Here is a 15716-nt window from a genome sequence, read left to right as displayed (position 1 = left end):
ACCATGACGAGTACCACACCTGTACAATACCATAACCAGTACCGGACCTCTACAATACCATAACCGGTGCCACACCTGTACAATACCATGACCAGTACAACACATGTACAATACCATAACCAGTACCACACCTGTACAATACCATGACCAGTACCACACCTGTACAATACCATAACCAGTACCACACCTGTACAATACCATGACCAGTACCACACCTGTACAATACCATGACCAGTACACACCTGTACAATACCATAACCAGTACCACAACCTGTACAATACCACATGACCAGTACCACACCTGTACAATACCATGACGAGTACCACACCTGTACAATACCATAACCAGTACCGGACCTCTACAATACCATAACCGGTGCCACACATGTAAAAAAAACATGACCAGTACAACACATGTACAATACCATAACCAGTACCACACCTGTACAATACCACGACCAGTACCACACCTGTACAATACCATGACGAGTACCACACCTGTACAATACCATAACCAGTACCACACCTCTACAATACCATGACCAGTACCACACCTGTACAATACCATGACCAGTACAACACATGTACAATACCATAACCAGTACCACACCTGTACAATACCATGACCAGTACCACACCTGTACAATACCATAACCAGTACCACACCTGTACAATACCATGACCAGTACCACACCTGTACAATACCATGACCAGTATCACACCTGTACAATACCATAACCAGTACCACAACTGTACAATACCATAACCAGTACCACACCTGTACAATACCATGACCAGTACCACACCTGTACAATACCATGACCAGTACCACACCAGTACAATAGCCATGACCAGTACCACACCTGTACAATACCATGACCAGTACCACACCTGTACAATACCATGACCAGTACCACACCTGTACAATACCATAACCAGTACCACACCTCTACAATACCATAACCAGTACCACACCTGTACAATACCATGACCAGTACCACACCTGTACAATACCATAACCAGTACCACACCTGTATAATACCATGACATGTACCACGGCTGTATAATACCATGACCGTTACCACACCTGTACAATACCATAACCAGTACCACACCTGTACAATACCATTATCAGTACCACACCTCTACAATACCATGACCAGTACCACACCTGTACAACACCATGACCAGTACCACACACGTGCAATGGCATGACCAGTATCACACCTGTGAAATACCATGACCAGTACCACACCTGTACATTACAATAACCAGTACCACACCTGTACAAAACCATAACCAGTACCACACCAGTACAATAGCATGACAGTACCATACCAGAATAATACCATGAACAGTACCACACTTGTAAAATATAATGACCAGTACCACACCTGTACAATACCATAACCAGTACCACACCTCTACAATACCATGACCAGTACCACACCTGTACAATACCATGACCAGTACCACACCTGTACAATACCATATCCAGTACCACACCTGTACAATACCATCACCAGTACCACACCTGTACAGTACCATCACCAGTACCACATCTGTACAATACCTTTACCAGTACCACACCTGTACAATACCATGACCAGTACCACACCTGTAGAATACCATCACCAGTACCACAACTGTACAATACCACGACCAGTACCACACCTGTACAATACCATGACCAGTACCACATCTGTACAATACCATAACCAGTACCACACCTGTACAAGACCATGACCAGTACCACACCTGTACAATACCATGACCAGGACCACATCTGTACAATACCATAACCAGTACCACACCTCAACAATACCATGACCAGTACCACACCTGTACAATACCATGAACAATACCACACTTGTACAATACCAGTACCAGTACCACATCTGTACAATACCTTTACCATTACCACACCTGTACAATACCATGACCAGTACCACACCTGTAGAATACCATCACCAGTACCACAACTGTACAATACCACGACCAGTACCACACCTGTACAATACCATGACCAGTACCACATCTGTACAATACCATAACCAGTACCACACCTGTACAAGACCATGACCAGTACCACACCTGTACAATACCATGACCAGGACCACATCTGTACAATACCATAACCAGTACCACACCTCTACAATACCATGACCAGTACCACACCTGTACAATACCATGAACAATACCACACTTGTACAATACCAGTACCAGTACCACACCTGTACAATACCATGACCAGTACCACACCTGTACAATGCCATGACCAGTACAACACCTGTACAATACCATAACCAGTACCACACCTGTACAATACCATAACCAGTACCACACCTGTACAATACCATGACCAGTACCACACATGTACAATACCATAACCAGTACCACACCTGTACAAAACCATAACCAGTACCACACCTGTATAATACCATGACAACAACAACACCTGTACAAAACAATAACCAGTACAACACATGTACAATACCATGACAGTTCCACACCAGTACAATACCATGACCAGTACCACACCTGTACAATACCATAACCAGTACCAAACCAGTACAATACCATGACCAGTACCACACCTGTACAATACCATGACCAGTACCACACCTGTACAATACCATAACCAGTACCACACCTCTACAATACCATAACCGGTTGCCACACCTGTACAATACCATGACCAGTACCACACCTGTACAATACCATAACCAGTACCACACCTGTACAATACCATGACCAGTACCACACCTGTACAATACCATGACCAGTACCACACCTGTACAATACCATGACCAGTACCACACCTGTACAATACCATGACCAGTACCACACCTGTACAATACCATAACCAGTACCACACCTGTACAATACCATAACCAGTACCACACCTGTACAATACCATGACCAGTACAACACATGTACAATACCATGACCAGTACCACACCTGTACAAAACCATAACCAGTACCACACCTGTATAATACCATGACAAGACACCTGTACAATACAATAACCAGTACAACACCTGTACAATACCATGACCAGTACCACACCTGTACAATACCATAACCAGTACCACACCAGTACAATACCACGACCAGTACCACACCTGTACAATACCATGACAGTACCACACCTGTACAATACCATAACCAGTACCACACCTCAATACAATACCATAACCAGTACCACACCTGTACAATACCATGACCAGTAATTCACACATGTACAATACCATAACCAGTACCACACCTGTACAATACCATGACCAGTACCACACCTGTACAATACCATAACCAGTACCACACCTGTACAATACCATGACCAGTACCACACCTGTACAATACCATGACCAGTACCACACCTGTACAATACCATAACCAGTACCACACCTGTACAATACCACGACCAGTACCACACCTGTACAATACCATGACGAGTACCACACCTGTACAATACCATGACCAGTACCACACCTGTACAATACCCAGTACCACACCTGTACAATACCATGACCAGTACCACACCTGTACAATACCATGACCAGTACCACACCTGTACCATACCTGTACCATGACCAGTACCACACCTGTACAATACCATAACCAGTACCACACCTGTACAATACCATGACCAGTACCACACCTGTACAATACCATGACCAGTACCACACCTGTACAATACCATAACCAGTACCACACCTGTACAATACCATAACCAGTACCACACCTGTACAGTACCATGACCAGTACCACACATGTACAATACCATAACCAGTACCACACCTGTACAAAACCATAACCAGTACCACACCTGTATAATACCATGACAAGAACAACACCTGTACAAAACAATAACCAGTACAACACCTGTACAATACCATGACAGTTCCACAGCTGTACAATACCATAACCAGTACCAAACCAGTACAATACCACGACCAGTACCACACCTGTACAATACCATGACGAGTACCACACCTGTACAATACCATAACCAGTACCGGACCTCTACAATACCATAACCGGTGCCACACCTGTACAATACCATGACCAGTACAACACCTGTACAATACCATAACCAGTACCACACCTGTACAATACCATGACCAGTACCACACCTGTACAATACCATAACCAGTACCACACCTGTACAATACCATGACCAGTACCACACCTGTACAATACCATGACCAGTATCACACCTGTACAATACCATAACCAGTACCACACCTGTACAATACCATAACCAGTACCACACCTGTACAATACCATGACAGTGCCACACCAGTATAATACCATGACAGTACCGCACCAGTACAATAGCATGACAGTACCATACCAGTACAATATCATGACCAGTACCACACCTGTACAATACCATGACCAGTACCACACCTGTACAATACCATAACCAGTACCACACCTGTACAATACCATGACCAGTACCACACCTGTACAATACCATGACCAGTACAACACCATGTACAATACCATAACCAGTACCACACCTGTATAATACCATGACATGTACCACAGTGTATAATACCACACCTGTACAATACCATAACCAGTACCACACCTGTACAATACCATTATCAGTCCCACACCTCACAATACCATGACCAGTACCACACCTGTACAACACCATGACCAGTACCACACACGTGCAATGGCATGACCAGTATCACACCTGTGAAATACCATGACCAGTACCACACCTGTACATTACAATAACCAGTACCACACCTGTACAAAACCATAACCAGTACCACACCAGTACAATAGCATGACAGTACCATACCAGAATAATACCATGAACAGTACCACACTTGTAAAATATAATGACCAGTACCACACCTGTACAATACCATAACCAGTACCACACCTGTACAATACCATGACCAGTACCACACCTGTACAATACCATGACAGTACCACACCAGTACAATACCATGAAAGCACCACACCTGTACAATACCATGACCAGCACCACACCTGTACAATACCATGACCAGTACCACACCTGTACAATACCATGACCAGTACCACACCTGTACAATACCATGACCAGTACCACACCTGTACAATACCATAACCAGTACCACACCTGTACAATACCATGACAGCACCACACCAGTAAAATACCATGACAGTACCACACCAGTACAATACCATGACCAGTACCATTCAAGAACCACACAGTTACAAAAGTACCGCGACACTACCTCAGTGAAGTAAGACAACACTTGATTCTTTCCCAGCACAAAAGTTAATTTACCATGCCATGACAGATTGGTCATGTGAAAGTCATGAACGTGTATTCTGTTACGTGGCGCTCTCCACGCTGACTCACCAACACTCACCCAGACCGTCATTTAAGCAGAGGTCGAGACAACCTAGAGTGTATGGTGATGTGGAAGTGTTTGTGTGAAGATATACGCGGCTGGCTGACTTGGCATTTACCTGAGTTCGGTATACCCGACCTTCGTGCCCGACAAAGCCGATCCCACCAACCCGTCTTTAGACGAACTAGTTCGTTCATCATGTCAAGGGGAATCGTTTCTCCTCCAAACAGCCTCCGGTTGTATGTGGTCAGCAAAGGCTGTCTTTTTCAAAACATTATCATGAACTCTCAGTTTCAGAAATTACGTTAATTCGTAAATGTAATCAATGTGTAGATCATTGTAGGTACGTGCGTGCGTACATGCGTGCGTACGTATTGGGGAGGGTGTGTGTGAGTGCGTGCGTGCGTGCGTGCGTGCGAGCGAGCGAGCGTGTGCGTGTGATGAGTGTATGAGAGGGGTGTTCATACGTGTACACAAATACAAAATTTCTACTGTTGATCTTGATCTAGTGCTTCAATATGTTTTGTATTCCTTCTTCGTTTATTGGTGTTGTTCCAGTAAATTTATGACAAGCAGAACTATTATATATATCAGGGGAGCATTTGTTTGTTAAATAAATGTTGGATTTTTTATCTGCACCCTTAACTATTGACCCATAAAATGATTCGCTCCCTCGTGAGCGATTGAAAGTCAGATCACGTGATCACCCTCAGTCTATATTTATACTCGGTTTTGTTTGTGTGGGTCCGTGTCTCACGGTAGCTGCTACCTCGAAACATACTGAAGCGGATCTATCTTCATAATCGTAAGTTCCCGTCATTTCTGAGCTATTCGATTTGTTTGTCTTGTGAATACTAACCAACCCCACAGAATATCTCAGGGATATTTTCACTGCACCAGGTGACACAGTTAGATCTTGTCGGTGCATTTGACTTTCCCAGTCGCCATGCCTACTTACATTCAAATTTTCATGTCAACTCTGGTATATCTCACTCAGTGAATGTAGGATGTCGTTTAGACGGAGGTTTGGGCGATATCAATTGCCCGTGAACTATTTGCTTGAGGGTCTAAACTGGTGGCTTACGTTCCACTTTTGTCATTTGTAAAATCTTTAAGCACGACACGTTACATGTTAACAGGCGCAGTGTATGCGTGCGCGTGTGCGTGTGTGTGTGTGTATGCGTGTATTAAAATTTCAAGGTTTATATTTCAGATATTATCAATTTTGGCTATGTACGTTCTCTGGAGGACGCCCCACTCACTGTTAATGCCACATGTTATAGGTATAAGAATTTAACCGGGAGCTGTCTTGAATCCAACAAAAATCATCAAATTATTAATTTTAATTTATTGTTTAACGAAATTTTGTACATTAGCTGCAATTCACTGCTACAATCGAGTCTGATCCTCTCTATAGGAAAAATGGCTTTCATTTGGAACAATTCAGAAGGTGATGAAAGTATTCTTTGGAAAACATTTACTCTGTAACCAGCCTATAACACATTATAGTTCGTCGTAAAGCCCTTCTCGAAAAATATGGTAATTGTTGGTCCCACTTCAATATTTTCCAACGAAAAATTGGCAGACATACCAAGCAGATCCTGAAGTAGTGCCTTGTACTATTTGCGGACTTTGAACGACGTGGCATTTACTTATTAAACTGTGCCATACCAAGACCAGGTTGTCAAGTTATGGCTTTTGCTATTTGGGGATTTGTTGAATTTATATATCTTCAGTTTCCATGGCAAGGACTTCCAAATCTCAATTACATGGTATTTTTTTGCATATAGCTCATACTATTCTTGCATTCGGATAGAAATATTAGATAGATCTTCACAGGACTCTCACCAAGGTTGAATTACAGTAATAGTCAGATGATATATTCTTTCGTCTGTACAAGGATTTGTCTTCCTCTGGTGACTCTTGTTTTCAATTTAGTCAAACATCATGGCTGGAACTTTGGAATGGATCAGTGCAACTGCTTTGGAGTACCGGATCACACTAATGCTGGTTTTGGCAGTGACGGTAATGGTGTATTTTATGACCCGGAAACGTTACAAGCTTCCACCGGGACCACGTGGTCTCCTGTTGCTTGGCAATATTCTAGGTAAGCGGAACATCAAAGCAGACGGAAAATGTTAAAAATATGAAGTCTCCATATTTGAAACTGTCCTGAGTTTAAGTCTGCGCGAATATTCTCTAAAATTTGAATTTTAACTCATAAATACATTTCAGGTTTCAAAGTTATATGCTTCTATAGCTTAGAATTTTAAGTGTGGCCCTGCCCATATACGTATATATGTTTCAACGTTTACAAATAATCAAAATACATGTGTTTTGTTACATCAATTGCAGCTATACAAAACAAGTCACTGTTCCGGATGCTGATACAACTGGAAAAGAAGTACGGCCCCGTGATAACCCTTAACCTTGGTAAAGCGGCTTTGTGATTGGTTCAAATTGTTCTAAGTTTCAAGGATACAACCAATGATGTAACGACAATTAATACGATATTCTTCCATGGGTGGCACAGTCGTCTGGTGGGCCATATTTCTCTGTAAAGCGTAGAGGCCTTTGTGCACGCCACTGGCTCGTGATTGTGGATTCGAATCCTAGTTTGTCCCGATTATGTGTTTTGGTGTGTCAGTCCATAATTTTCTCAGAAATGTTTCTTCTGTTATTAGAAGTTGATAGGAATTTAAACTTATGATCATTAGGTTTTTGACAATATACAGATGGTAACTATTTGATCTAAGAGCATTTTAGACATTACAAACAAATAAAAGGTGGTGCTCATCTTCTACTCCTAAATTGCACAATGCGTCCCGTTACATTAATATTTTGTCATTTACCTTCATTATACTTTTAGTCTCAGTAATCCACATCCAAATGTAATCAATATTGTACGGAGTTTTCTGTGGACAATACGTAATAAATATTTTTCAGGAGCTAAAAAACAGTTTTATATACAATATCCTGAGCATTTATTTAATAAACAAGTCCATGACTCAAAAGACCTAACATTAACATGGTATGTTTGTCTGTTGTTTAACATCGCCCTCAGCATTATTCCAGCTACAAGACGGCGATCTGTAGCTGACCCAGCCTCAGTCAGCCTGACCACCCGATCCCGGAGTCGCCTCAAGCATGGATTGTTAAAGATTAATTCTAACCCGAATCTTCACTGGTCCAGACTAAGGTCTGTGAGACCTTTATGGATTTCACCGTGCACAGGCTGTGGTCTTATAGCTGGGGTATTTTGTACTGCGACAAAATCTGTTCGGTGTTTATTATGAACGACTGTAAACATGGCTTGTTTCCCGTAGGTCCAATACGCACTGTGTTTCTCAACAACTTGGAGGTTGTGCAGGAAGCGTACGTAGGGAAGTCTGTGGACTTTGCGGGACGGCCGCAGACGTTCTCAGGTTCGTTCAATAAAAAACATAATAAAATAATATGATAAAACCAACAAAATAACTTCTTGCAAGCACAATTATATTTCTCATTCAACAAGCGATGGTAAACATAACTAAAGCTTAGGTTTACCATTTCTATAAATTTTGAAAAGTACATTTGCAATCACTGTGAAGTCTTACAATGTCCACATTATCTGCGAAGATTTCACTGTTCATGTGACTATTTCAGGATTGGCTTTCACCGAGGGAGGCAAGGACATTGCTTTCACAGATTATGGACCGACGTGGCAACTCCATCGGAAACTGGCACTGAGGGCTCTCAAGTAAGTCGAGAAACAAATGCAGAGATTCGTATCTTACTGTATCTTATGCCTTTGTTTCTGACGGGTGCCACCGGTGGAGCAGGATGCCTTCACGTTTTCGTCAAGACCTGGTATTCTCACACATGCTCATAATATTATTAAATTTGTACAGTTGAGTCTGCATTCATCAGGGATTTATTATGGGTGCAGAAAGGGTTTTGTCGCTTATATTTTTTATGCTTATGGAAAGCCAGCCAAGAATAATGTCAATACTGAAACACTGGAGACATTTATTGGGGTGACATCGGTAAACTAGAACTATGAAAGATTGTTTGTTTTGTAGGCACTACATGAAAGGCGAGAGGTTTCAGGACACGATAACTGAAGTTATGGAAGCTGTGACGGTAGAGATGGGGACAGAGACGGGCCTGTTTGACATCTACAGCTACATCAACCCTCGCCATCTTCAACATCATCAGCAAGATCTGTTTCAATGAGAAGTGAGCAACATAAATATTACTCCATATTTCTTTACAGTTCAGCTGCATGGTGTTTATTTCCGGTGGAAAGAAAATGGTTTAGAATAATAACAAAATACTATTTACCCCACGACTCATTCGGCAAAAATGAACTGTGATATTAGGATCGTTAAGATATATTCTCATGAAATGATATTATGTTTGAAAAAGTATATAAAAGCTCCTCTCTGTCAGTCTTTCGTCTTCCCATCCGCCCAATAGATCACCTTAATACACTTTTTACATTTTGGACAGAATATATTGAATGTACAGATATTGCCCTTTATTCCGACATTTCGGCATCTGGTCAAATCTATTCCTTCTTCTTAGTATGTGGCAGTTATTTTGTGTTTTGTATGTTTCCCGATGTTTGTACCAAAGTACTACTTGTGAAGGGATGGGCACAACCACTGCAATATGTACGTTGGCATGTATGTTGATATTTGAAGATATAACGCCCAGAAAGATCCGAATTAGAACTGATCTTCAGCACCATTTTCTTATCCTTAGGGGCGCTTGACGGGATCGGGTGGTCAGGTCCCGCTGATCTGGTTGCCAAATAGCATCGTACCATACTTACGTTATGTTCCTCTCGTCAAACACTGGACTGTCTAGTCCAGACTTATTTTAACAGACCCTCTCCAGATAAACCTGGAGTAGTATGGATAGCGGAGTGTATTAAAAAGCCAAACAATATTTTGTTTTAGGTTTTCATCGGACAATGAAGAGTTCCTAAACGTCTGTAAGGCACTTGACATCTTCTCGCAAGAAACAGGAAATGGATTCGCGGAGGATGTATTCCCTCCTTTAAGACTTTATCCAACAGCGAAATTCAGGAAGTTCATGAAACTAAACGACGAGATGCTTGACTTCATGTACAAAAGGATCAACGCACACAGAGAAACGTTTATAGCAGGTAGGTATTCTGAGCATCATGAGCATCGAACTACGCAACTGGGATACGACGTCATGCATCAACCAAGTCAGCGAGCCTGACCACCCGATCCCGTTAGGCGCCTTTTACGTCAAGCGTGGGTTACTGAAGACCGATTCTAACCCGGATCTTCACCGGTCTCAAAAGAGTTACCACGTACCAGTTCTTGTATCTATCGACGTCTTTAGAGCTAGACATCTTGTGTCAAGTGGCTACTATAGCTTCGTTGGCAAGTGAAGTAAGCTCCACTTCAATGTAGAACTTTTCTCTCGCTCCATCTCTTTTGCAATTCAATAATATTGTCTGTCACACAAGGTATAATCAGCGGTTGTATCTGGTCTACAATGGTCTGTATGTTGTATAACGTCGCTCTCAGGAAAATGAGGATGCGGGCTTGTATATAATCTAGACTTGTCCTGACTCCACCGTGGTTGATCGATGTTGCGATGGACGAATCCCGGCACAGGGTTACTATGACACGCAATCAACAAGGTGTCCCAGTCTGGCCACCCAATCACCAAAGTCGCCTCTTACAACAAGCACGGGTTGTTTTGGGCCTATAATAATATCATCGGGGAGATCCTTCAAATTCATTGACATCTCATGAAAATAATTCACGAGCTACTTGTATTTACCGTATATTTCCCCCTAAGGATCTGTGACATTAATGGCATCGTATTTTCACAGTTTCGAGATGGTTTTATTGCCTTTGGAATAGTAAAATGTACGACAAATGTTAACGTGACAAAGTCCCATCACAAAGGACCTTCAAAATGTCTCGCGTCCATAATCCAAAACAAATGCATTTCCATGCAGCGGAAAACAAGCGAACTGTTTCGTGCAAAATATCTCGCGATTCCCTAATAACTTCGTATGTTTTTATCGCTTACTTACAAAAGCAGTATGCGAATCGGAAGAAACGTGTTATTGCAATTAATTCATTATCACTGTACCAAATGCGAAAAAACAATTAAGTCAACATCGGAGAGTGCGGGAATGTTAGCTGAAGTTGGTCGGATCTGTCTGCCGATTTTAAAGTTAAAACGTGAACATTTGATGCCAGATATTCTTAGCAGCACTGGATGGTGGATAGAGGGGTGTGCAATATATACCATAATGCAGATCTTATCCGGAATCAGATTCCAAAGTAACTTCTCATTCCATATCAGCGCGGGGATGAACATCTGAAAGAACTGACTGGTGGTACTGTCCACAAATGAAATTTCCCCATTACTGAGGCTGTAATACCCTGAATCCGCTTCCCCAGTGGGTGGGAAGACCATTCATATATTCACAAATAATTAGATAACCACTTAACTGACTGACTGTGTTTTGGTTTTACGCCGCTTTTAGCAATATTCCAGCAACATCACGGCGGGGAACACCAGAAATGGGCTTCACACATTGTACCCATGTGGGGATTCGAACCCGGGTCTTCGGCGTGACGAGCCAACGCTTTAACCATTAGACTACCCCACCGCTCCAGATAACCACTTAAACCTACATCACATGATGGTATATCTGTGTCTATCTGAAAACATTCGTTAGAGTGGTTCCCTGCTTTGAGAAGATTTGAGTCGAGGCCACTATATAGGTTTCTAACGAATGGTTTACTTTACAGGTATCAAACATAAATGTTTCTAAAACCACGCATGCCTCATAAAATATCAATTTCCTTATGTAAAACATTGAGCTTGTGTCAATAAGTGTTGCCCTTTTACCTCCACAAGACTTGGTTTTTCAGATGCACAACGTGACTTCACAGACGCCATGTTGATTGCCCAGAAAGAGGCAGAGGAGGAAGAGGACCAGGAGCTACTAGAACAGATTACCAACACGCATCTTGGCCAGACAGTATCGGATGTTTTCGGAGGTAATCAAAAGCATCGCGAGAAACTAGGAAGATCGCTACTACTTGAAACAAATATCTTTGAAACATATCGGTAAATTGATCAGACACAATTATAATAATGTTTGTCAATATAGAATTATGTATCTTCAATATCGAACGTAACTATACACAGATATTTAAATTGTGAATATTAAGTTCCCACTTTTGTTTTATTGTCTTTTAAAAGTCTGCACCGTAATTTACGATATAAACTTTCACCTGACAGCGGGCTTGGACACGTCTCGACAGACTCTGTATTGGACAGTCCAGTACCTTGCAGCCTACCCGGAAGTACAAGCGAAACTCCATGCGGAAGTGGACAGGGTGTTGGGTAGGAAAACCTTCAGAATTCAAATCATTTCGTGTCAGTGCCATTTTCAAATGAAGTTTGCGAAGTTTATCACAGGCATTTAGACAGCATTTGACATCGATGCTGAAGGATACAGTATCTACGCCACGCCACGCCACGCCACGCCACGGGTTTTTGTAGCCCTACAACTTATAGCGTAGTGATGCCTGTTGTAGAGCCTGGTCGCCTTGTTACTTGCAGTGTAACTGATACTCAATCTGAGTAACACATTTACGACATTTTGTACATCTGTTTTCGTTGATGTATCGCAATACAACCGGCAAAACCCTTAAAATAATGATGATGCAATATTTGTAAGATTCCGACAACATCATGAGGTGTTACTGAATCAGTCAAATGGACGCGCATTCTGTATCACCGGTCACAAACACATGAACAGGCAAGTCACACACAGGATTATTATGGTTTATGGAATTGCATTGTACTTTATTTTGTCACTGAAATATTCTCGTCATGTCTACCAGAGCCTCCTTCACATTGTAATCGTAATAGAAACAGCCTTATCGATTGCACCTTAAAGGTTGTCAAACTTAGACCCAAAATCCAACTGAAGTAATACAATTGCCCAAATTTGATTTTCACTGCACCAAAAACTTGATTTCACATCTCGTATATTGGGTGTGCATTGCGCGAGATGACCGGATTTGCGGGTACACATGATACGAACAAAATTCGACGATCATTTCAAATGAAGCTACCTGTTACAAAACATTATCCAGTAGTAATCAGGTGCTGATTTTCAACGTCGTTGTAAATACCATTGTAAATAATCACCCTTCTTTGTATTTGTAATGAATCTATCTCTGCTATTTGAAAAGTAACATTTTGCTTTGGTGAAGCCGAACATATTTGTGATAAATACCTGATTTGTATTTACTGAATTTGTATTTACTGCTAAGACTCGAATTTGGTCAACTAAGATTGCCAATTGTAACCTGTAAATGCATTAGGTGTTCAACTACAGTCCGTTTGAGTCAGAAACGGACCGATGAATTGCAATAGAGAAGCACGTGCACAAGTGCCCACCAAGTTATTGATTCATTAACCTGTGCTGGGCCGTCTCCATCCTTTCTCGCACACCTGGCTGTCCCTTTCTCTGCACTCCTCCCTCGTAACAAATAGTGAACTGTGTCAAAATGTTAATGATAGTTTCTTAAAGAACTTTTTTGATGGAGTCCGGAAAATTTTCAAATATAAGAAAGCTGTTGGGTATTAGTAAATGATAAGCTTATGTACTATTTATATTTCTGTGGCAATTTTGTACAGTGATAAAATTTGCAATTCATCGGTCCGTTTCTGACTCAAGCGGACTAAAGTCCGAGACTCGTTTAGAAGTATAAACTGTCAGTAAGGACTGTTTCTAAACAATTTTCACTCACAGGTGAGCGGCGAGTACCGATGCTGTCCGAGCGACACAAGCTGCCGTACACCGAAGCCGTGCTCTATGAGAGTATGCGGAAAGGGACAGTGGCGCCTCTGAGTCTCCCCCACTCAACCACTTGTGATACAACTGTCGGTAAGACGGGAGCAGTACAGAACTGTATGTTAGGCTTTGACATAACGACTACGTTTAATATCAGCATTTAAGATTTGCGCTATTATTTGGGTCTGTATACATTGGCAGTTACATAGTACTGATTGGGCATGGTGATGATATTTACAATATGTTCCTCTTAAGGGCACCACAGTTAGAACTGAAAAAGGACAGAATTACACACATGAACTGTCCAGGATCCACAAACCGAGGGATCGAACCTCGGACTTGTCAGGATTATGATCCCCTTAGTTTGCTAGTCCGAGACTTCTGCAAGTAACATATTTCATTTCGTACTTAAACTGAAATAGTTTTCCAAGCTCCTCACTCACCCACCTGCCCTAAACCCACCCAGCCACCCACTCACTCACTTACCCAAAATCCAACCCCCAACCCACTCACTCACTCAGTCACTTACACTTTTCATCTTTTTTTAAAATTTGTTTTTCTTTCCGACATATTTTCGCAGCTGGCTACGAGATTCCTAAAGGGACGATGGTGTTTGCCAACATCTTCGCTATCCACCATGATCCAAGACACTGGAAGGAACCGGAAGTGTTTAATCCCGAACGTTTCCTAGACGATTCCGGAAGGTTTGCACCGAAGTCTGAAAGTTGGATGCCTTTCTCTGTCGGCAAGAGGGCGTGTATGGCGGAAGCTTTGGCCAAACCGGAACTGCATGTTGTCTTGGCCTCGCTTCATGAGGTGTTTTGAGATTCGACTGCCGGACGGAGTGACCCCTGACCTTGAACCGGAAGACGGAAGCTTTACATTTACGCCTAAGCGCTATCAGGTTGTCGTCAAAAACAGATTTGCATGAGATGGGAAGATGTGACAATCCAGGCGATGTCCATGTGTACTTGGAGGACCAATTTTACACATAACTGAATTATGCTGATAATATATGTTGTCAGCTTACGTAAGAATAATTTGGTAGAAAGTAATGGTTGATGGAAGCATTTTCCTTAGCATACATTAGTTATCCATCTTTAAATATAAAATATTGTGTGCTTTGTCATATCTAGCTCGTCTATAAATCGTCGCCTCCAGCTATGTGATTTCATAATCACCTTTTGCCATGTGGTTCTATCGTTACCTCTTACCATGTGTTCCATCGTCACCTATAGCCATGTGATTCCGTCGTCACCTTTAGACATGTGATTCTATCATCATCTCTAGCCTAGCCATGTGGTTCCATTGTCACCTCCAGCCATGTGGCTCTATCTTCTCCTCTAGCCATGTGGCTCTATCGTCTCCTCCAGCCACGTGGCTCTATCTTCTCCTCTTGCCACGCGGCTCTCTTGTCTCCTATTGTCATGTGGTTCTATCGTCATGTGGTTCTGTCGCTGTATACTGGAGACGGGGCGGTGGGGTAGCCTAGTGGTTA

General features: G+C 42.1%; 1 protein-coding gene across 1 annotated transcript; it reads left to right on the top strand.

The window, feature by feature from the left end:
* The first annotated feature begins 6088 nt into the window (after positions 1 to 6088).
* Positions 6089 to 15043, top strand: LOC124263428 (cytochrome P450 1A5-like). The gene is made up of 11 exons (XM_046698058.1): positions 6089 to 6169; positions 7303 to 7471; positions 7720 to 7797; positions 8691 to 8789; positions 9010 to 9103; positions 9426 to 9560; positions 10308 to 10516; positions 12279 to 12407; positions 12652 to 12756; positions 14177 to 14311; positions 14799 to 15043. Exons 2-11 carry the CDS (start codon positions 7312 to 7314, stop codon positions 15041 to 15043), a joined length of 1389 nt encoding a protein of 462 aa, XP_046554014.1. The 5' UTR covers positions 6089 to 6169; positions 7303 to 7311.
* Positions 15044 to 15716: the final 673 nt, after the last annotated feature.

This window comes from Haliotis rubra, unplaced genomic scaffold (genome assembly GCF_003918875.1).
Source record: "Haliotis rubra isolate DU_JTF1 unplaced genomic scaffold, ASM391887v1 Scf881, whole genome shotgun sequence".
Taxonomy (NCBI): Eukaryota; Metazoa; Mollusca; class Gastropoda; order Lepetellida; family Haliotidae; genus Haliotis; species Haliotis rubra.
The sequence above is the reverse complement of the archived record's forward strand: the minus strand, read 5'-3'. Positions and strand labels throughout refer to the sequence as shown.